At 47.5% G+C, this 23489-nt stretch overlaps 1 protein-coding gene across 2 annotated transcripts in view; it reads right to left on the bottom strand.

Annotated features, from left to right (window-relative positions):
* Nucleotides 1-392: 392 nt before the first annotated feature.
* The window catches only part of CXADR (CXADR cell adhesion molecule), a 36245-nt gene continuing 13148 nt past the window's right edge, over nucleotides 393-23489 (bottom strand). The window contains exons 2-8 of one of the 2 annotated variants that reach the window (XM_075263492.1): nucleotides 21079-21245; nucleotides 19152-19350; nucleotides 17297-17452; nucleotides 17029-17151; nucleotides 16601-16739; nucleotides 15910-16108; nucleotides 393-1783 (exon numbers count right to left, since the gene is read on the bottom strand). In XM_075263492.1, coding sequence (XP_075119593.1) covers nucleotides 1760-1783; nucleotides 15910-16108; nucleotides 16601-16739; nucleotides 17029-17151; nucleotides 17297-17452; nucleotides 19152-19350; nucleotides 21079-21245 — 1007 coding nt within the window. In that variant the 3' untranslated portion in view covers nucleotides 393-1759. Of the gene's footprint in view, nucleotides 1784-15632; nucleotides 16109-16600; nucleotides 16740-17028; nucleotides 17152-17296; nucleotides 17453-19151; nucleotides 19351-21078; nucleotides 21246-23489 lie in introns of those variants that run through there. The other variant, XM_075263491.1, reaches the window with a different exon arrangement.

The following is a 23489-nucleotide window of genomic DNA, read 5'->3' as shown; positions in this document are numbered from 1 at the left end:
TCCAGGTCTCCAGACCAGATTCCGTCCGGAAAGGTGGCCCCCTATACAGCCTGGAGTTTCCAAACCATATTTGCCCATGTACAGGAGGCCTCTCGCTCCCTCCAGCAGTCTTCTCTCTCCCTCTCCATAGACTTCTATGTTAGAAGAAATTCGTCTCTATCCCTTCTCTTAACCCCTTCCCGCTCGGCGCCATACTATTACACGGGAATAGGATCTGTGTTACACAGCCAAGGCCCAGGACTAGCCAGTGGATTCAGAAGAGACTCTAAGGGCAAGATCCGAACTGCAACCCCCCCCCCCCCCTCCAAGATAAGATTAAAGGGTACGTGTGGTTCCCATGTAAGCCAAGAGGTCAAGCAGCAACCTCCTAACTGCCTGTGCACCCCTAAAAACCAGAAATAAAAGTCAATTTAAAAAAAATGAGATGTACTCAAAAATGGCAGCAAGCTAAAGTCCCGCCCATCATGCAAAGAATAAGTTACGTCGACAAAAAAAAAGTTATGAATTTTGGAAGGGGGATAAGGAAGATCTGAAAAAAGTCGCCCGACATTAACATGCAAACTACCCTGCGTCCTTATAGGGTTAATACAGACTGAGGGGGAAAAAAGCAGTATGATAAATGGGAAAAGGAGCATTTTTCTTGATTGAGAATTGATTGTGAGGATCGCAATTTTTTTTTTTTTTTTTTTAAATAAAGCTCATCTTGGCCCATAAATTCTGAGCTATACTGAGCCAAAAGGAGTGCAAGGGAAGGAAGGACGCCTCTGTATGAAATGTTGGGGTGCTAAGTTTTGTGTTCCTGATATTGCATTTGATAAAATAATCAAGAAACGCAAAGACAAAGATACCCTGACCCTAAGGACAAATTCAGTCTCATATAATATTGCCACCTGTATATACCCACATGACCCAGACCTCATGGATGACACAGGGGAGGGGGTTCACATTTAAAGGTGCCATCCAGTTTTTAGTATGGAAGGCCTATGCTTAAGGCTCGTTCACACAGGGCGGATTTTGAGTCCACCTCAAAATTCGCCCCCTCACAATAGAGGTCTATGTGGACCGCTAGCGTCCTTTTTTTCCGGAAAAAAGAAGCGAGCGGCTCTTTCTTCAGGTGGATTCTGCGGCTGATTCAGTCTTGGAACAGCACCCTCCGGACTAGGCCCGTTCATTTGGGCCTACTGCGGGGCAGGAAGCCACGAAAGTCGTATTCTGACGCGTCAAACTTAGGACCAAAATACGCGGTCCCTAACCCCGCGTGAACGGGGCCTTAGAAGCCATCAATACTATGAACTGGATCACCCCTTTAAGGACCCGAATTATCAATACCAGCAGTTGAGCTGGGCCTTGCCGCCTGGATACAGGTGCTAAAATATGGCCTCGAGTCTGCAATCCAACATGTCTGCGAGGGAATTACAAGCGACCAAATTGTGTCCTCCAGGTCAGCTCCATAGACAGCAAAAAGAACCAATCAAACAGCACCTCAGATCTCGGCTTCCTGGGGATTGAGACGACACGTGGAAAGGATCACTGATATATATTGCGGTGAAGGGTCGGTGGATATTATAGGTCTCCAAGTTACAGTCATTATCCTTCATTTATATTTAGAATAGTCTGAGCTGCCCGGTCTTGAGCTCCTCGGGGGCGGGCACGTAAACAAGTCTGTGGGTGGAGTAAACCATAAGGTACATAAAAGTGCATCAGTACAAGGAATTTGATGTCCCGCTCGCTGCTCCTGCTGGAGGGGAGGAGGTCCGATTTACACCACGGTTAAGCCATGATACTTGAATGAAGGAGACAAAATGGATGACGTTAGATGGCGGCATGTAGTATAGACTTTACATAGATAGAGTAGATGAGTGTGAGCGTGAATGATGGAAACATGAAAACTGACCTTACCTATTACCCGCTGCTCTTGGGTTCTTACACCATTCTGAGCCCAAGATAACGGCCGACTCAACATGCGCAACAAATCAATATGACATTACGTATATAGCGCCGGAGCGCTTTACATTATATACTGCTTGTCCAGGATATACAATTCACATGACTGAGAGGCCAATCTGCGGCCTTGGTGACCTAAAGAAAGGACAAGGGTCCCGGTTCCCTTCCTTAGGCTGCTGATTGGCCTTAGCGGTCACGTGAGGAGGAGACTTCTGCTGGAAGAAGCACCGGGGTCAGTAGGATCACCTTGGGAGACACCAGGGTCAGGTGAGTAGGTAGTAGTTTTTTTTTTTGTTTTTTTTTTAAAATTCACCTTCCGGGCCTCATTACTGAACACTATTTATCCTAGAGAACCCCTTTAAGCCCCTCCCCCACTTAAAATTTTCACATCCAAATTTTCTAAATTAAATTTACAGTATTTTGTGTTCAGAAGCGTACGTGAATAACGGCGGATAAAATGCGTGCCGGCCCCGCACTCCTCATCGTTGTAAGAATGAGGCCACAGTGGCGACAATCTGGTTCCGCTGACCGAAATATAGAATTTTTTTTTTTTTTACCATCCTAATTTCTTTGTTATCTTCCTTCCATTTTGGGACATGGTGGGATCAGTCGCCCAAATTCGGCCTCATTTGTCATTTAGCGGAGACTCTGAACTGCCCCCTCGTTGGGCATTTCCATTGGTGATGTCGACGGTGGGATTGTTCATACAAACCATTGAGCCATCGATCAATCGGTAGAATCATGGCCGACTTTAGAGGTAGATATTGGAATCTTTAGGTTTACACACAGGGTTTCTATTGCAACAGTGCGAAGGATCCAAATATCATCAGAATCTCACAGTAGTGCAGCCTCTGGCTCGGGGCCTGCGATTTCGAGTGATGATCTCTGGCGTTATAAGACACGTAAAATAAAAGACACCTCATAGAAGTAAATCTGATCACTACAGGACGTTTCTGGTTCCAAAAGATGGTCAGAAGTTTCCCAATTTAGGATAAGTTTACGTAGGATGAGGTAAAATCTTCGCTACTACTGTGATAGGCTGCAGACCTTCTGCCCCCAATTCTGTGCCCCTGGGTAAGGAAGCCATCTTTTGGATGGGTTTCACTGTATAGATATGTATTCCATCCAGGGGCAAAGCTGTAGAGGCAGCAGTTGTGACCAGGCCCCTCTGTCCTATAAAATAGACCAGTATTCTCAATAGAATCCATTATGAATTCTACACCGGGGCCCAGAAGCCTCAAGTGACGTCTCAGATTCGATCATTTACGAATAAGTGAGGCTCTACCTAGCAGGACCCCCCTCCCAATAATGGCCGAGGTGCAGAGACGGCCTGCACTGATATAATATTCAGTAATGGTAATACCTCATTTGTTCCACTAGGTGGCAGTGACATTTTCAAATCCAAAGGACACAGTCTTGAATTGAACGTTATTAAGACCCCAGACCCCGGACCCAATCCCCAATCACTCGAGATCTCCGATTAGACAGACTTGTCACGTAGCGGATTTATAGGTCGCCCTATATCGATTTTGTTTAATCCATATGGTCAGATTAGCACTGCGTCCAGACGTATAGATCCCAGCACATGATGCCATTATACTGTATATACAGCACAGCCGGATGTCGCCTCAGGTCACGGCTTACCAGTCACTGGTTAAACAAAGCCGGAAAACTGATAGAACTAATCTATGAAGATAACCTATCAGCTGTTTACTCAGTTATAGACCGGAACAACCGCGCAAACTACGGCGACTAAACTGTCCGACTAAGGAATGAAATGTTAACGTGGGAGCGCGAGAAGTGAAGATTTATAGAAATGGAGCCCAATGTGATGTTGTCCTATGGAAAACACAAGCTCAGCAATTCAGAGGCCCAAGGTACCCGATACTTAAGGTGTACGCGACTGGTGGACCCCGGACCAAGCCTGAACCAGGGCCATCAGCTGCCCGGACCCCTGCCCTAATCTGTACCAGGGCCACCGGCTGTCCAGACCCCTTCCCTAACCTGTACCAGGGCCACCAACTGTCCGGACCCCTGCCCTAACCTGTACCAGAGCCACCAACTGTCCGGACCCCTGCCCTAACCTGTACCAGAGCCAGCGGCTGTCCGGACCCCTGCCCTAATCTGTACCAGAGCCACCAACTGTCCGGACCCCTGCCCTAACCTGCACCAGAGCCAGCGGCTGTCCGGACCCCTGCCCTAATCTGTACCAGAGCCACCAACTGTCCGGACCCCTGCCCTAACCTGCACCAGAGCCAGCGGCTGTCCGGACCCCTGCCCTAATCTGTACCAGGGCCATCGGCTGCCCGGACCCCTGCCCTAACCTGTACCAGAGCCACCAACTGTCCGGACCCCTGCCCTAACCTGTACCAGAGCCAGCGGCTGTCCGGACCCCTGCCCTAACCTGTACCAGAGCCAGCGGCTGTCCGGACCCCTGCCCTAACCTGTACCAGAGCCACCAACTGTCCGGACCCCTGCCCTAACCTGTACCAGAGCCACCAACTGTCCGGACCCCTGCCCTAACCTGTACCAGAGCCACCAACTGTCCGGACCCCTGCCCTAACCTGTACCAGAGCCACCAACTGTCCGGACCCCTGCCCTAACCTGCACCAGGGCCAGCGGCTGTCCGGACCCCTGCCCTAACCTGTACCAGAGCCAGCGGCTGTCCGGACCCCTGCCCTAACCTGTACCAGAGCCAGCGGCTGTCCGGACCCCTGCCCTAACCTGCACCAGAGCCACCAACTGTCCGGACCCCTGCCCTAACCTGTACCAGAGCCACCAACTGTCCGGACCCCTGCCCTAACCTGCACCAGGGCCAGCGGCTGTCCGAACCCCTGCCCTAACCTGTACCAGAGCCACCAACTGTCCGGACCCCTGCCCTAACCTGTACCAGAGCCACCAACTGTCCGGACCCCTGCCCTAACCTGTACCAGGGCCATCGGCTGTCCGGACCCCTGCCCTAACCTGCACCAGGGCCATCGGCTGCCCGGACCCCTGCCCTAACCTGTACCAGGGCCATCAGCTGCCCGGACCCCTGCCCTAACCTGTACCAGAGCCACCAACTGTCCGGACCCCTGCCCTAACCTGTACCAGAGCCACCAACTGTCCGGACCCCTGCCCTAACCTGCACCAGGGCCATCGGCTGCCCGGACCCCTTCCTCATTGCCTTGTATAATGACTACACTGCTTTCAGTGACTGCCAATACCCTAATGTATCAGACTGACCTGCCGGCTGGCCCTTTAGTCCTATCTCCTGACTGAATAATATACTTTGTGACAGCAATAAATTGGGTGTGTGGGTGTGTGTGTGTGTGTGTGTGTGTGTGTGTGTGTGTGTGTGTGTGTGTGTGGGTGTGGGTGTGGGTGTGGGTGTGGGTGTGGGTGTGTGTGTCAACAAAGGAACGTTACACCGTATGGTGGACACCAATAGAACACTATAGCATGTGGAGGACACTAAGGGGGGTATTATATGAAGACGCTTCATCATTGTATGTTACACACAGAAGAGCCCCATTACTGTATGGAGACTAGTGTAACATATCAGTATCTACACATTAGAAACATGTTTTATCACATGTAAATAAATACAGAACACATATGAGCTCGGACCTTAACGTGATAGACAGGTCAGCGGAGCTTTACTTAAAAAACAGTTGAGTAGCCCCCGCTGTAGGGTCAGACTGTGATGTGTGCGCCCCAATGGGTATGCACATTATAGGGTCACATCCCTCCAGACAGTCCAGTCCGTACAGGTCCTTACAAATCCGTCTCGGGCAAACATACTGCCATGTCGTGACTGAAGTCTGTCCACTGAACCCTGCCGTGTTACATCATTCTTGAGCGGGTAGTAATCGCTGAATAAAGGAGCGGTCACAGCGGATCCCCGGCCTGGTTGAGGCGTCACGTCACAGGAGATGACACATGGGATGACTGGACCAACTTCATGATCTCTAAGTCACAGCTGAAGTTCACAAGCCCTATAAAGTGAAGGAACTTCCTGATCTCGTAAAGCCACAGCCCACGTCGTGGAAAAACAACAGACCGGTTCACCAGGTTCCGGATTTGTTCTACTAAATATATACACTTTCTATTAAAGGGGTTGTCCAGGACTACGATGTGGAGCTCCAGTTCCTCCTCTTAGGACAGGGACATGGCCATCGGTCTCAGGGCAAAGCATGACGATGAGCTGCAATACCAAGCACAGCCATTACATGACGTATGGCGCTGTGTTTGGCAGGTACTGCAGAGGCCACAGCAATCCATGTCGTCATCCTGGACAATCCCTTTAAATATTTGGATCTAATGGGAAGACAAAGAAGCCAGACCTGGTGGATTGCATTTGATGAATCGGGGGACACGTTTTGGGGTGCCAATCATGGTACCAACTCCTTGTATGTAGATAACCCATTGAAACAACATGTCACCTATATTTTACTAGTTCCCACGGCCACCAATGGTGCAGGCTCCAGTCCCGAGCTAGTACCAGCCCTGCACTGGGTCTGTCTGTTACCCCTGTCCCCAATGTTCCCCCCTTTATGAGGGGCCACCCTCAGCTACCCTACCCTTGTTCTCGAGGCTGTATTTCTGGGTAGAACCCTTCCTATTGAGGACATTGGCCTCACAGACGTACTGTGCAGGTGCAGGGATTTCGGCGAGGATGCAAATGATGTCAGAAGAAGCAACAGGTATATAGAAGGCAAACTCTGAGCACTTTCCAGTCCCCAAATCTGTACACCCCCCCCCCCCCCCCGTGAAATAAAGGGGTGCACATACCATGAATGTCATAACACACCAAGACGGGTTCCTATAAACCTGTTAGGCCTCATCCCTATAGGAGTCAGTCACCTGTTCCCATTGGTACACATCCCCCTACCACTTTATTTGGTCCCGGGGTCCCGGTTATGTACAAGTCTCTGGCTTCTCTTCACTCCCTTATCTGCAGTTTCAGTGATACAACAAAACAACTATATTTCTTGGTATTCCCCTAACACTTCCTCGTATCCTCCTCGCCTCTAGAGGGCGCCATCTAGACCAGTGACCTGAAAATTGCTCCTCGGTGCCCCTAGTGGCCAACATCCAGAACTGCAGTGTAGAGAAGAACACTACAACTTACATCAGTCATCATATCGGATAAATCAGTTTAGATTTTTATAGTCCAATCTTAGGTGTTTATTTTAATATGTATTTTCTGGGATTGTGATTTGAAAGTGTTTTTTTTTTTTATTAAAAAAAAAAATTTGGTTAAAATTGCTGCAATATTTCTGTATTGTATTCTATAATACTTTTCAGGTACATGTGTGTTAGGCCTCCATTGTAATAGTACTATGGCACGCCGGGGACTTTCAGAAGGCTCCCGTGGTCTCGCCCTGCAGGAGATATTTGGTACCACAACCTGATAATCATCATGTGCCGCGGGTTCCTCTGCCGACAGTGTTTGAGGGATTATAAAAGGAACCTGAGGGGGCGATTGGGAAAACTAAACCAGTTCTTTCTGGTCCTTGTGTCCCAAATCTCCCTGTACTAAAGCCCCCCCCCCCCCCCCCAGCTGCTGTACTGCTCGTGCGAGCGCACTACTTCACTGAAGCCAGAGGAGTACAGCTCAGCTCCAGTGCGCATGCGCCAGAGCTCCAGCAACTGCACAGTGAAGGCGGAGTGGATGTTCTGGGCACAGGGAAGGCGGAGTGGATGTTCTTGGCTTCACGAAAACACCGGTCAGCTTTGACCAAGGTGCCAGAGGGGTTAACACTCGCGATCGGTGCAGGCACCAATTATGGGCATGGTGTGTGCTGTATAAAACAGCCACCATAATTAAACAGTCAGCTTTTGCCGTACTATTATGAACATACCCCTTTAAGGTTAAAGGGTATGTTCACACAATTGAAAATGAAGAGAAATTCCACTTCATTTTCCGCCGGCATTTTCGCCAAGGGCTACCCGCGTCTGAGTTGCGTTGCGGCATCCCACCCCGGATTAGGGCCTAATCAGGAGGGAGTCTGGAGCCACGAACCCCGCAGCAAGACTGACCAGAGCGCTTCTTTTTTCCACATCCTGCTGTGATCTCTGCCTTCCATTGAAAACAATAGGAGGTAGATTCCGGGAGGAATATGCTCCAGATCCGGGGGGGGGGGGGGGGGGGGGGACGACCAAATCCACCCCAAAATCCGTGGCAAATTCCTCTGTGGGGAACACAGGTGAAGACTAATCTAAGGTGGCGGCTGTGTTCAAATAAAAGGTCATTGTTATGAATGTCAAAATCCAAACGCCAATGTGATGGGGGATAACGGCAGACGGCAGAGGAAGATGGAACAAGTTTTCAAACGGTCATAAATCCTAACAAAAGGAACGACCTAAAAAACAAGCAAATTTAAAAAACAAGTACCGTATTTTTCGGACTATAAGACGCACCGGACCATAAGACGCACTAAGGTTTTAGAGGAGGAAAATAGGGAAAAAAAAAAAAATTAAGGAAAAAAAATTGGTGAAATATTTAATAACCTAATAATATAATATTTCACCAATGTAAATAGAACCGGGGGCTTTCGCACACAGGGATACCAAATGTGTATGTGTTTCACAGTAATGTTTTTGTTTTATATGTATTCTAGGGATATGGGGGTGATTTGAACATATCTATCTGTCTGTCTGTCTGTCTATCTATCTATCTATCTATCCATCCATCTATCTCCTATCTATCTGTCTGTCTGTCTGTCTGTCTGTCTATTCTATCTAATCTCATCCATGGATGGAAAGAGACACCCTGCAGTGAAGCTATGCAAGAAGAGAAAAAGGGGCGGGCCAGACGGGTGAAGGAGGTGTGGTTTTCTAAGCAAACTTGAAAACACGCCTCTTTCACCTGTCTGGCTCGTCCCTCCTTCACTGCCTCTCACATCTTGCTCCGGCAATGAAGCCACACAGGCAGGGAAGTAGGGGCGGGCCAGACGGGTGAAGGAGGCGTGGTTTCAAGCTTGCCAAGAAAACCACGCCTCCTCCTCCCGTTTGGCCCGCCCCTCCTTCCCTGTCTGTGTGGCTTCATTGCCAGAGCCAGATCTGAGAGGCAGTGAAGGAGGGGCGGGCCAGTCGGGAGAAGGAGGCGTGGTTTTCTCGGCAAGCTTGAAACCACACTTCCTTCACCTGTCTGGCCCGCCCTTACTTCCCTGCCTCTCATATCTCGCTCCTGCAAACACACGACACAGACAGGGAAGGAGGGGCAGACCAGGCAGGCACCATGCTGCTCTCCTTTTGATTCACACAGACGGGACACAGACGCTGCGCACGCTGCATTCGGACTATAAGACGCACACACATTTTCCTCCCATATTGGGAGGAAAAAAAAGTGCGTCTTATAGTCCGAAAAATACGGTAAGTTGCAAAAATTTTCAATTGAGCTGTAAAACCATGAAGGTCAACCAACTCTCCGCTACTCATTTTCACCTTCGGAATCAGGCTCGCGCTGTCTTAGGAGAATCGAGCGGACTGTACGAGACGGAAACTGAAGATCACATTGAGGTTAAATGGTTTTATTCTCTGGGGCGCGCAAACACAGGCTCGCCTCGGAGGTCACGGCCGCAGCATTACAGCTCAACTACCTAAAAATAACGGTGCCGACCACACTGACCCCGACAGGACTCCGAAAGACCCAGGATTTATAAAGTGGTGAAAGAAAAGCGAGAAGCGAAGACCCGGTTAGCGTTGACAACCCCCGGAAAGCGAGAAATCACAGACACAATGCTGACAGACACATCCGGATTTCACCAGTTATTTTTATTTTAAAAAGTACAATAAATTTCACAAAACTATGAAAATTTTTTACAAGTTTGAAAGCCCTTCGTGTACATAAAAAAAGGAAATAAAAAGCAACACCAACGTGTCACCGAAATTCATTAGGAAAGCTATATATAAAAAGGAGACGTAATCGTCGTGCTCGGCCAGATCTTCTGAAGGAATCGGAAAAACAAGATTATTGTCCTAGAGAAACTGAGCGGAGCTGCCACGGGGATCGGCCCTTAAAGTGAACCTCCATCTTTTATTATATTTTTGGGTTTTTTCAGGTTTTACCCGCTGTGCTCTACAATTTCTAGATCCACCTCTTATAGCAGGAGCAGCTTTGGCTTTCTAATACCTAGCTCCAAATCTGCAAAAACCTAGAATAAATAAGTCTTGGTCACCACTAGGGGGAGCTTAAGAGCTTATAGTATACGATTTATACATTGAAGCTAATAGTAAGCACGTCTTGTGGTGGCCAAAGGCAGAGTTATTACTTAAAGGGATCCTATCACTCAGAAGACATTTTTTCTAAGAACCACGTCGGAATAGCCTTAAGAAAGGCTATTCTTCTCCTACCTTTCGCTGTCTTCTCCGCGCCGCCGTTCGCCTACAATCCCGGTTCTTGTCAGTATGCTAATGCGCTCTCTCGCAGCACTGGGGGCAGGCCCCCATGCTCAGACAGCACTGGGGGCGGCCCAATGCTGAGAGAGCACTCTCTACAGTGCCACCGCCTCTTCAGCAGCGTCCTCTTCTGTCATCTGTAAGAAGACACCGCTGGAGAGTTTTCTTGCAGCATTGGGGCCGCCCCCAGTGCTGGCTGAGCGCTGGGGCCCACCCCCATTGCTGCAAGAGAGCTAATTTACATACCGACAAGAACCGGGATTGTAGGCGAACGGCAGCACGAAGATGAAAGGTAGGAGACGAATAGCCTTTCTTAAGGCTACTCCGACGTGGTACTTAGAAAAATGTCGTCTGAAAGATAGGACCCCTTTAAAGGGGCGCTCCAGCAATTATTTTGACTTGCATAGTTCAGCATGGATAGTGTAGAGGTTTCGATTTTATGCCATGTTTACACTTGTTTTATTTGATGTTGGGTCCTGATTCATGCGCCCCCTCTGACAGGATTCCTACACTGCAGCCTACATTTCCCATCATGTCTCTGGCTTTGCAGGGACAGGGGGCGGAGTTTCATCACACCACACTTGTTTCTCCTAGTCCTAGATAAAGGAGGCAAGTAATAGTTCACTGATCTAAGGATGCCATCCCCTGTCTCAAAAGGCAGGGTCTCAGGTTTATCCGGTCTCCCCTGTCTCTTATAGGTTTCTCCCTATCATCTCTTACAAGCAGGAGGCAGGGAAGAGTAGTGTGATGCCGCATCTCAACAAAATACACTGGAGATTCTGCACACAGCACTCACAAATGGACCACACACTAAATGAGTCAGGGAAGTTTTATAATTCTGCAGCTTATCATTGTATGGACTTTCCTATTATATCCCTGCACTCCTATCATGTGATCCTTTACTTTGCATTACCTCAAATCGCATAGGAGAGAGTACACACATAAGGGTTCATAATATATGGATGTACCTGAGTGGGGATGAAGCAAAATCCACACTAGAACAATGCTAGAGAGATATCCTTATACCTCCAGAGGATAAAAAAAAATTCTGGAGTGCTCCTAAAACTGTTTATAGGCATTTGATTTGGAACTCTACATTAGAAAAGCTTGGCGGGTTTTGGATCCATTTAAGTTTTTTTTTTTTGTTTTTTTTTGTTTTTTTAAAAAGTGGTATCCAAAAGGTGAACGTTCACTTTAAGGGGAGGTCCACACACTGAACTGGGTCACAATTTCCACTGAGAATAGAGGCCAAAGAAAATAGAGTTTTCTGATAAAAATGATACGTAAAAACTGTGAGCCAACCGCAATGTGGTGACCGGGCCTTCATTAAAGAGTTAATGATCTCTATTGCTTACTATGCGCTGCTTCCTGACCATCTCTACATTAAAGGGAGTCTGTCACCGGGCCACAGAATATCAACCCAGACACACAGGGAGGGAGATAGGTTAGGGTCACCTGAATCAAATGGTGTTCCCTTTATGAATCAGAGATTCCATTGCTGAGATAATTGCCTTTTGGAGATACTCGCTTTTTTTGGAAAACACTTTTATTCAGGTGACCTTAACATTTCTGTGGGGTTCGGTTCATATGCTGGGTCCTGAGACCCTACTCTATCTGCAGGGCTGGGGTGATATGCTGGGTCTGGTGACAGTAACCTATCTATCTGCAGGGCTGGGGTGATATGCTGGTTCTGGTGACATTAACCTATCTATCTGCAGGGCTGGGGTGATATGCTGGTTCTGGTGACATTAACCTATCTATCTGCAGGGCTGGGGTGATATGCTGGATCTGGTGACAGTAACCTATCTATCTGCAGGGCTGAGGTGATATGCTGGATCTGGTGACAGTAACCTATCTGCAGGGCTGAGGTGATATGCTGGTTCTGGTGACAGTAACCTATCTATCTGCAGGGCTGGGGTGATATGCTGGATCTGGTGACAGTAACCTATCTATCTGCAGGGCTGAGGTGATATGCTGGTTCTGGTGACAGTAACCAATCTATCTGCAGGGCTGGGGTGATATGCTGGATCTGGTGACAGTAACCTATCTATCTGCAGGGCTGGGGTGATATGCTGGTACTGGTGTCAGTAACCTATCTATCTGCAGGGCTGGGGTGATATGCTGGGTCTGGTGACAGTAACCTATCTATCTGCAGGGCTGGGGTGATATGCTGGTTCTGGTGACAGTAACCTATCTATCTGCAGGGCTGGGGTGATATGCTGGTTCTGGTGACAGTAACCTATCTATCTGCAGGGCTGGGGTGATATGCTGGGTCTGGTGACACTAACCTATCTATCTGCAGGGCTGGGGTGATATGCTGGATCTGGTGACAGTAACCTATCTATCTGCAGGGCTGGGGCGATATGCTGGTTCTGGTGACAGTAACCTATCTATTTGCAGGACTGGGGTGATATGCTGGGTCTGGTGAAAGACTCCCCTTAAGCAGACAATTTACACCAGTACTTGGGTAATTGGAGAAGGATCACACAGGCTTCGCTTTCATTTCACATTGGTTTCTGACAAATTTACAATCTGGGAAATATTTGTAACAGAATATAAAATAGTTAGGATTGAAAAAAGAAGAATTGGACAACACACATTTCCCCCAATTACACTTTACAGAAAGTTTGGCACAGTCCATCACTGGGATTTTTATGACTATAGTGTGAAGCCGATCCTTCGCTTACATATAGCGGCGCCATTACAGATACCAAACATAATGTACGCCTAAACTCATACCCTACCTGATTAACCCTTACCTATTTCAGAAACAAAAGAGCAATTTGCTCATTTCGGAGCCAAGCAGACATTGCCCCTCATTGGGTTACTGCTCTGGAAATAGAAGCTAGGAGGTGGTGGTATCTGCGCTGCTCCTAATACGGGTACCAGCAAAGAACGGATGGTCTGCGTGTTACATGGGGGGGGTGCGGCTATGCAACGACCCGGCTGTGTAGCTGGTGAGCCAAACCACTGACCCTGACTTCCTAAATGGCCGACACCCAGGGTCAGTCAGAGGCAATAAAGCTCCTCTAACTCGAATGCAAACAGATAATAGTTTGAGGGGGAGTCACTTATTCTTTGACTGGTAGATAACCTAAGATCCATAAATGGCCGCCAATGCTTTTTGTAAAGGATTTTACACGAGTGATGAACTGTGCCAAAAAGAGCAGGAAACCCATTGTCATCCCGAGGAATATCAGAGAGGCGACAAGGGCTTACATAGAGACAATCATTGTAGAAAGTGGAGCTCCCATCTTGAAGACTGTGCCTCGACATCTAAAGCACCTTAAGAAAGACAAAATGTAGGCACGAGAGTGGTCACAGAGTTACATTCCTGCATAAGGGTCAGTTTTATAAAGGCACCATATCTTAAGGAGATCGCGACTACAGCAGACGGAGAACTGGCATCAAAGACCTGAACGTACGCCTAACCCAACACATGCAGCGGCATTTCCAAAAAAAAAAAAAAGATCTGCGGTGGTTTTAGGACAACCCGACCGAGGACGTTATTTACAGATATGGAAAGAGACTAAGTCGTCTTCACTGCCAGCTGGAAAAACGCAGACATCTTTTGGCCAGACGGTCGTAGGACAAGTCTTCATGACAAGAAGAGAACGACGATGGTCAATCGTGCAAAGCTGCCTGGACTCGGCCAATGGTCTCGGAGACCATACCTGAGGAGGGGTAGATGCTATGGTATGTATTATAAGGACTATAGGTTCTCCATCCTTAAAGATGGCCGAACACCTTACATAGCGGTTAACCAAAAACTTCTTCTGCCGACATTTTTTTTTTAACTTTTAGAATGGCCAAGGGCGACAGGGAGAAGGAAGCGAGACCCCTATCATACATCTCTAGCAATGGCGCATCTTCCCAAAGAAAAGGATCTGACGTTGGATTCCAACAGCCTGAGCCTTCGTTCACCACCGGCAGGGAACAACCCAAAACACAATGGCTGGATGGTGCCGACAACATTGGTGGGGTTGGTTAAAATGGATCTAAAATGTGGGGACGCCTATAAAAACCAGCCCCATGAACTCCTCAGCTGCCATGACCCAGGTTCGGCACGATGGGTGGTCTCAGTCTCAACTCCGAGGGCAAAAATATTTCAGGTAACTTGTTGGGATGACGGTGAAACGGTATATAAGGAATACACATGCCCAGCCAATACCCGGTTGAACGAGCAACGACAAATGACCCAAGTAGCCAAAAATGGTAAGTCCAACTAGCTACTGTCTTCAAGTACTTCTGGATGAGCCAGAAGCTGAAGCTTCATCTCAGGACGTCTTAGGACACCACGAAAATAACAACCTTACTGTCCGCGGAAGCAAAAAATAAATAAGAACGCAACAAGCATCATTCCTGCACTTACAAAGTCTGATCCACGCCATGCTATGGACAAAGGCCTTCCTAAAAAAACAAGATCATCTTTGTACACTACAATTCATCAAAAGACAAAAAAATATGAGACAACTATACATGAAAATGCTAATACTCAACTGGTACCTCCCATCAGAGAAAAATCGGAAATCTGGGACATACTGGTTCGCATTTCACTTCTGTCAAGGTGTGTGTGCCCCAACCCCCACCCCCTAGACCTTAAATTGTTTCAGTGAATTTCTTAAAGGGATTCTACCCTTAAAACAAGATTTTTTTGTAGTTACCACGTCGGAATAGCCTTAAGAAAGGCTATTCGTGTCCTACCTTGATCAGTCGCCTCCAGCCCGCCGTTCGGTAGAGTTACTGGTTTTTACTGGTATGCAAATGAGTTCTCTTGCAGCATTGGGGGCGGGCCCCAGCGCTCAGACAGCAGTGGGGGCGTCCCCAATGCTGCCAGAGAACTCTCTCCAGCGACGGTTCCATCTTCAGCTGCAACCGCCTCTTCTGTCTTAGTCTCCCGTCTGGGTCAAACTCCACGCGCACAAGAGTGGCCTCCCAAAAATGGCCGCCAGCTGCCATGCGCACTCGGCTCTGCTTGTGTCTCGCTGGCAGAGCCGACTGCGCAGGCGTCGGAGTTTGACGAAGACAGAAGAGGTGGTTGCAGCTGAAGATGGAGGTGTCGCTGGAGAGATTTCTCTGGCAGCATTGGGGACGCCCCCACTGCTGTTTGAGCGCTTCGGCCCGCCCCCAATGCTGCAAGAGAACTCATTTGCATACCTGTAAAAACCGGTAATTCTACCGAACGGCAGGCCGGAGGCGACTGATCAAGGTAGGAGACGAATAGCCTTTCTTAAGGCTATTCCGACTTGGTAACTACAAAAAAAAAAAAAAAATCTTGTTTTCATGGTAGAATCCCTTTAACTGCAAAAAAGAAGCGAACGCGATGTGATATGTCTGTAACAGAGTAATAACGTGCAGAACCGGCCGTGTGACTGCACAGCAAGAGTGGATTGGTCTCTCTCCACCCAGCGTGAGGTGTCCTTATGGAATGTAGGGGGAGGAACATGACCAAAAAAGAAAGAAAGTCTGAAGGACGCAGTGATAACCACAAGAGACCACTTAAACTATCGAGCCATCCTTGCTTTGTGCTGGAATCATGACAGGAATGGCTCCCATTCTACTAAGATTTGGACCAGCTACCTTGGGCGGTACGTAGTTTGGTACTTGGCTTGGTGGCCTATCCGTCTCTTCGCTGAGCACTTGGTTGTATCGAGCCTTGGAGTAGCCATCCATATTCGATGGGGACAAAGAACCTAATGAGGAGTGGTTGCTTCCAATGTTGCTTCCTATGTAGCTACGCGCGGTGGAAGTGCGACTCTTAGGGGGCGCCACGTCTTCTCTGTAAAAAGGAGGAAGAGAAAAGTTATTACCTGTTCTTACACAGTCAGTATTTTCTAACAAGACCATCGCCCGGGGCTACTTGGGCCTACACATCCAGCACATGGACCAGAGACAGAGCAGAACATTCACTCCTTCATACACGGATGTAGCAGAGTTAACCCGAACCGAATTGGTTCAAATGCTGCGATGGGATATCTTATCCCAAATAAACAACAACATTTTTTTCCAATGAATATTCTCATTTTTTAATTGGTTTTTGTTGCCTTCTGTGTTAAGATATCACACTGCAGAAGGGTCAGGTTAACTCAGCCTATGTACGGTCCCCATATTTCAGTTCCAGCTTCCACCCGACCTCCACTCTGCTGGCGGCCCAATCTGAAGTCATTACAATCTGTCATATAATATATGCACAAATACTGAATGTGGCGGCCATCGCCCCCTGCAGAGGACGGCTCCGCAGAGAGGCTCAGGACCATCACAACACTTCTACCTGATCTCGTGCTGTATTTCTTTCTCATATTTTTTCTCCTTCTGTTTTCTGCAGCAGAAAAAGATCAAAATCCCCAATACAAGAATGAACAACAAGGTCCCGATGATGGCTCCAGCGATAATTCCTGCTGTGTTTGAAGCTGGAGGAACAAAGCAAATAGGACATCAGATGTAGGACTTATCGTCTTGTCTCGCCTCCATGTAATCGCACACGCCATAGTAAACATCCTTCGAGGCAACAGAAGGGGGGGGAGGAGGGTGATGTGCAGCACATGGACGCATTACAAGTCGCTATACGGTGGCCGCCATCCAAATCCACTTAATAGCTCAGGCACAGCTGCTATAACGTAACACATTTGATCTGCACATGACCCAATGAGAACGCACAAATCCCAATAACCAAGGAGAATATAAAGGGTTAATACTTACGAGGCACAACATTGAGGATGACGAGGCATTCGTCTGTGCCAACTCTGTTTTTGGACAGGCATTTGTAGGTCCCGCTGTACTCCTGAGACGCGTTTTTGACAGAAAGTGTCCCTCCGGTTGCATCTATTTGAAGCAGTGATGAAAAGAGTCAAGATCATCGTTCTGTATAGACGTCTTTAAGATGGAGTATAAAAAAAATAAAAAAAACGCAATGGGGCAGGGAAACAGTCAAAAAGACAGTTTCTGATTATGGCCGTACAGGACTTACCCGCTGTCGCAGTCGCCGGGAGCTTTTCCTGCCCACTGACTTTCAGCCATGAGTAGCTGAGGGGCATGGACCCTTCATTGGCCGCACACTTCATGTTCAGATCTTGCCCTATCTCCTGCCTTCCTTCAACGTAGCATCGCGTCTTTGCAGGTTTCACTGTGAAAGTTAAAAAAAAACAAAAAAACCCTGAACAGGCAGCTGTGGCATGGCGAGGTCAGTGCCCTGGAGAGTCATTCATATGTATTAAAAGCAGCAGGACCATGAAAAACAAAACACACCCTGAAGTGCCCCGGGGGCTATCCTACACCCTCCAAGTGCCCCGGGGGCTATCCTACACCCTCCAAGTGCCCCGGGGGCTGTCCTACACCCTCCAAGTACCATGAACAACTTTTAATGACAAACATTTGTAGTGTGCTTTTCTCATCAAAGGACTCAAAGTGCCGGTAGTAGAGGAGTTAGGGGCTGCTGTACAGGAGCTCTGCCCCAACTCCAGCAAGGGTCAATTGTTTTACATGAATTGATTTACCCATCTGTATTCCTTTGGAGTGTGGAAAGAAACCAGAGTACCCAGAGGAAACACGCACAAAGATATGGAGAACATACAAACCTCATGTAGATGTTGTTCTTCTATGAATTCTAACCCAGGACCCCAGCACTGCAAGGCAACCCTGCTAACACCGAGCCACCATGCTGCCCACAACTACGATGTGATCCAAAGGCAACCCTTCCCCATGATGTGCTCTCTGTATTGGCTGCTCCATTACTTCTGTTAAAGATACAGAGGGGTAGGGATACGAAGTAACTCCAAGCAGAGAGGAATGACTTCAGAACAGCCGTGCAACCTACAGGTTTTTTTATAGTCAGGCTGCTACAAAATAGATCACCAAACTATGTATAAAATGGCTCTCCAGGGCTCCTACCTAGCACTGCAAGCAGTTTTGCAAGGTCAAGCGAAGTCATTAAACGTAATCTAAGGGGTATTTCAGTGGAGGTTTAAACGCTGGGCTACTCCAATTGTAGCTAAACTTTCGGACATGTTGTCTGAAAGTTTAGTTACGCTTTAAGACCTCTGTGTGTAAACTAGACACAGGCAGGTAACCAGACAGGGGATATGTACTCAGCACGAGATCCTTCTAGTTCTTTCCTGCAGTATGAGTGGATGAACTGAACACCTGCAACTACAAGCAGCGGCTATCGGGTTGTACCAGGACTAAACCCATTGCCCAAATTTCCAAGAACTGACTGAGATCTGCCCGTCAACACTAGATTGACAGCTCTCCCTTTCCAGTTTCTGCTGCCGTTCTATAGAGCCGATCTGGATCCTGTAGGACTCAGCAGCTCTTGCAGATTCTGATCCCGGTGGTCAGAGGGCGGCCACATCATGGCGGCGCCCATAGCGGTGTATACAGCACTCACTTAGTGCTGTGTACACAGCGATCGGGAAGACAGGGACTGTAATAAACCTTCCCTGCCTTCTCTATGACAGCTCCAGCTGTAGTTACAGTCGGCACCCTGTTTCAGCAGCTGCACGATCTCATACAGCTGCTGAAAACGGTTTGCATGTACCAATACATTCTTGCAGAGCAAGGCAGCCACTATCCGGACATGGAAGTGGTTAAGATATATTACAGGTTTTTTACATTGAATTTCACCACCAAGTCACCACTCACAATGAGGCAATACCTGGGGTTGTATAAGATGTGAAGCTATCACCCATCTATAGGATAGTGGATAACGTCATGATTTGTGGGGTCCGATCACTGGGACCACCATCGATCATGAGAAAGTGCATGGCACGGCAGAATCGCAGGCCCTATCTATAGGAGCGCGGGGTGCAGAGACAGAAATCACCTACCATAGACATTGAGCGTCACTTTCTTGTTCTGTGTCCCTGGAAGTTTCTTCACCTTGCACTGGTAAGTCCCAGAATCAATTTCCTTCAAATTAGAGATCACTATAGAAGCGTCGCCATCCTCAGGGGTAGGAGACACAAAATCCACTCTGCCCTTCAGTTGTCCCTCCTGAGGGTAAGGCTTTCCAGTGAAAACAATGACCTGATTTAATATGTAGAGGGGGGAGAAAAAAATAAATAAAATTCAGAAACGCATAAAAAGAGAAACCACCAATAACAGACACTAAGACGCAGATTAATCATACCGTATATACTTGAGTATAAGCCGACCCGAATATAAGCCGACCCCCCTAATTTTACCACAAAAAACTGGGAAAACTTATTGACTCGAGTATAAGCCGAGGGGGGGGAAATGCAGCAGCTACTGGAAAATGTAAAAAATTAAAATGATCTGAGTTTTTGGGTGCAGTAGGTTCTGGGAAAGGGGAGGGGGGTATTTTGGTTGTTTGTCTGCCCCTTCCCTGAGCTTGAGGACTAACCCCTCCCCCCACCCCACCACTGGCTGAATATAAGGTATCTGCAGTGCTCCTATTAACCCCTATATTCAGTAGACTGAGCACTCTTAGACACAGGGATACCTAATGAGTTTGTGTTTCGCAGTAATTTTCTACTTTTGTGTCTATTCTAGGGAAATGAGGGATTTAGAACTTTTAATTTATTTTTTTTTCAAAGTTTTTTTTTTCCACTATTTTATGGGAGATTCTATACATTGATATTGCTGCTGGTCATAGACCTCCCCCCCCCCCCCCCCCAATTTTTTTTTTTTTTTTTTTTGCTTACTCGAGTATAAGCCGAGGGGGGCCTTTTCAGCACAAAAACTGGGCTGAAAAATTCGGCTTATACTCGAGTATATACGGTAATCTAGACAAGTGATCTGTTGTCTTGACGTAAAATGGAGTTCGCCTGGTTCCTATGTGGTCGCTGCATGTACCCCACATCTTCATGGTATTACCTACAGATATGAGCGATGAGAATTTCATCCCTATAGGACACCAAGATTGCAGTTCTACCTGCTCTTTCCAGAGATATCCCCAGCTGAAAACTGTGTCAGGATTAACATATTTATACGCAGCTGCTCTCAATCCTGACTGCAGGACTACCTGCAATAATTTCCAAAGATATCATCAGTAGAGATGAGCGAGTGCTATTCGAAACGGCACCCATAGGAATGAATGGACGCAGCCGGCACACAGGGGGTTCAGCGGCAGGACAACGGCCCCATCTGCGTGTCGGCCGGCTCCATTCATTCTTATGGGTGCGTGCTATTCGAAACTGCTGTTTCGAATAGCACTCGCTCATCTCCAATCATCAGGTGAGAATTTTGGAGCCTATGAATGCTCAGAATCTCATCTTTCATATGACAACATTAAACAAAAAAAGTGATCTTTGTGTCATATGAAAGGCGAGTTTCATCATATGTCACCAGAACCACGCTTCTACGTTTTAAAGAAGTATTTTACATACCGTATATACTCGAAAATAAGCAGAGTTTTCAGAACAGTTTTTGTGCTGCATTTCCTCCCCTCGGCTTATACTCGAGTCAATAAGTTTTCCCAGTTTATTGTGGTAAAATTAGGGGCCTCGGCTTATATTCGGGTCGGCTTATACTCGAGTAAATATGGTAATCCCCAACCCAAATCTCAGCTTTTCTGTACTACCCCCCCCCCCCCCCTATACACAGTCTGAAGTGGTGAGGGGCTGAGTTAGTTAGGTAGATAGGGCTAGTAGCCCACGGGTGGTTTGATAGGGGTAAACGGGGTGTTGTAACTGGAATACCCCTTTAATACCTTTTTTCCTTGAGTACCCACTGCTTGAGCTGTAAACTAAACCAAAAATAGATAAATAATGGAGTACTGAATCATCTCCTCACCGTCATGTCAGATTGTTGGTTATCAGGCGACACTAAGAACCATTCGATATCCAGAGTTCCCGTATCCTCCGGCGCTAGAGTGAACTTGCAGTCCAGAATGATTTTATCTCCTTGAACTCCTTCATATCTCTTTTCTGATTGAAGAAGCTCCAAAGCGCTCAACAAGGCTGAAAAAAATAAAAAACACATCGCAGAGTTACACTACGGACAGCACGGACACGTCATCTACAAGAATTGGCGCCTTAAAGGGGCAGCACCAACCTCATCTGCTTCCCAAAGGAAGTCTCTGATCGGTGAAGGTCTAAAAGCTTGGGACGGCCAATCACAAAAAGGATGGTGATTGGTTTAAACCTTGGTACAGCCCCTTAAAGGGGGGGGAGACAGGTTTTGGTTTAAAATATTACAAAAAAATTTTTTTAACTAAATCATCTGCAAGATCTAGATGTTGGGGCAAATATCTGCAGAGTTTGGGGTTTACCAGGTACTACATATGTAAATGAAAAAAAAAAAAAAAAAAAAAGTAAAAATGCCAAAAACTGCACATCACAGGCATTGTCTGCAATTTTTTTCATAGGTTCTTCAACGCAACAAAATTTTTTTTTTTTTTTTTTTTAAGAAGGGGCTCTATCAGCAAAATATTGCTGTATGAGCCCCACATATGTGTGAATAGTCTTTAAAAAGGCTATTCAGGCACTGCTAATCTTATTTTACCCCCCACCCCCGTGTTTTAAAGTAAAACCTTAAAAACATATATGTAAATTATTCTTATAATGCACGGGGGGGGCGGTCTTGCACGGTCCGACGTCATCTTCTGACACGCCTTCCTCTTCTTTCGGCAACACCCCCCGGACCTGGCTCTCCCCCGACTTAATCTTCCCTTTCTTTCGGCGGGACTGGTTCAAATCTGGCACATGCACAGTATCGCTACTGCGAAAGCTCCGGCGCCATTTTTCTCAATGATAGTACGCTCGCGTCCATGAGGCAAACGATACTGCGCACGCTCCGGATTTAAACCAATCCCGCCGGAAGAAGAGGACGGATGAAGTCGGGGAAGAGCCAGGACCTGAGGGCGTCGCTGCAAGAAGAGGAAGGCGTGCCAGAAGAGGACGTCAGACCGTGCATGATAAGTATAATTTACATATTTGTTTTTACGGTTTTATTTTAAAACGGGGGGGGTAAAATAATATTAGCGGTGCCTGAATAGCCTATTCACGCATATGTGGGGCCCATACAGCATCATTCTGCTGATAGAGCCCCTTTAAATGCAGATGGTGAGCCCCATAGACGGATCAGTATGTCTTTGTAGAATGGGAGGAAATCCATGCAAACACGGGGCGAACACACAAACTCCTTGCAGATGTTGTTCATGGCTGGATTGGAACCCAGGACCCCGGCGCTGCAAGGCTGTAGTGCTAACCACTGAGCCACCGTGCTGCCCCCTAAAGATCGAAATCTGTCTGTCCTACAGCCCTTTATCAGGCCGGTGCCCTCCTACAAGCCGTTTCTCTGTCTTTGTACCTCTGACGCACATGACAAACAACCTGTGTCCACAGCAGGGAGATGCAATTCCCAGCAGCTCCTCATCTGTTACCAGGACACTCTCGGCCTATTAGTAGGAGGATTATAAGCCCGGGGGGCACAAACCTTTCAGATCACTCCCATGCCTCAAACCGAAGAGATCTTTACACTAGTATACAGTATATACCGGGACAGAAGTCATTATTTTGGGCGATATAACGGCCGTCACATAAGTGGTCACCAGGTCATAAAAAACTAAACAGTAAATGAAAAAAGATCTTGATAACCTCATAGCCCCGGGTTATGTACACGGTGACAGGGGGGTCAGCTGACCTGCAAATACACAATACACCCGGGCAAAGGGCAGAGCGGCTGCAGGGAAGGAATCCAGCCAATCAGAGACGACAACTCCCACATAGCACACTTGTTCGTCTCGAGCATGCTGGGAGTTGTAGTTCCACTGCAGCTGGAGACATTACTTGCATGTGAATGGAGCTTTACATAGCACGCTCCAGGAACACGCACACTCGGCCAAGCGTGTAGAGGGGTTTAAAGCGGTTTGTCCACTGGAAAGAATAAAAATATATGATCCCAAATGCGGGAAACCTCATTGGTTGTATAAGCGATAGTGCGTGTGCATGAGCAACACTCTACCCGAAGTTCCCCTGACCAGTGAGGGTCCGGGCACGTGGCCCCTGAAATCTATTACTGAACACCCACCCCTGTGAATTGAGAACGCCGCCCTACACTACATACTCACATGGTCTCAATCACATCCAGCTCGGGCAAGTTTCATCTATACACCCCGGCACTGTTTGGTTTTGGCTGCGGCCTCCTCACTACTTACCAAGTGCCCTACTTTGCTTAGTATCACTTGAATGGGACTGAGCTGC

Source organism: Leptodactylus fuscus, chromosome 2, assembly GCF_031893055.1.
Source record: "Leptodactylus fuscus isolate aLepFus1 chromosome 2, aLepFus1.hap2, whole genome shotgun sequence".
In the NCBI taxonomy this organism is placed as follows: domain Eukaryota; kingdom Metazoa; phylum Chordata; class Amphibia; order Anura; family Leptodactylidae; genus Leptodactylus; species Leptodactylus fuscus.
Note: the sequence above shows the minus strand (reverse complement) of the source record. Positions and strands in the feature narration are given on the sequence as shown.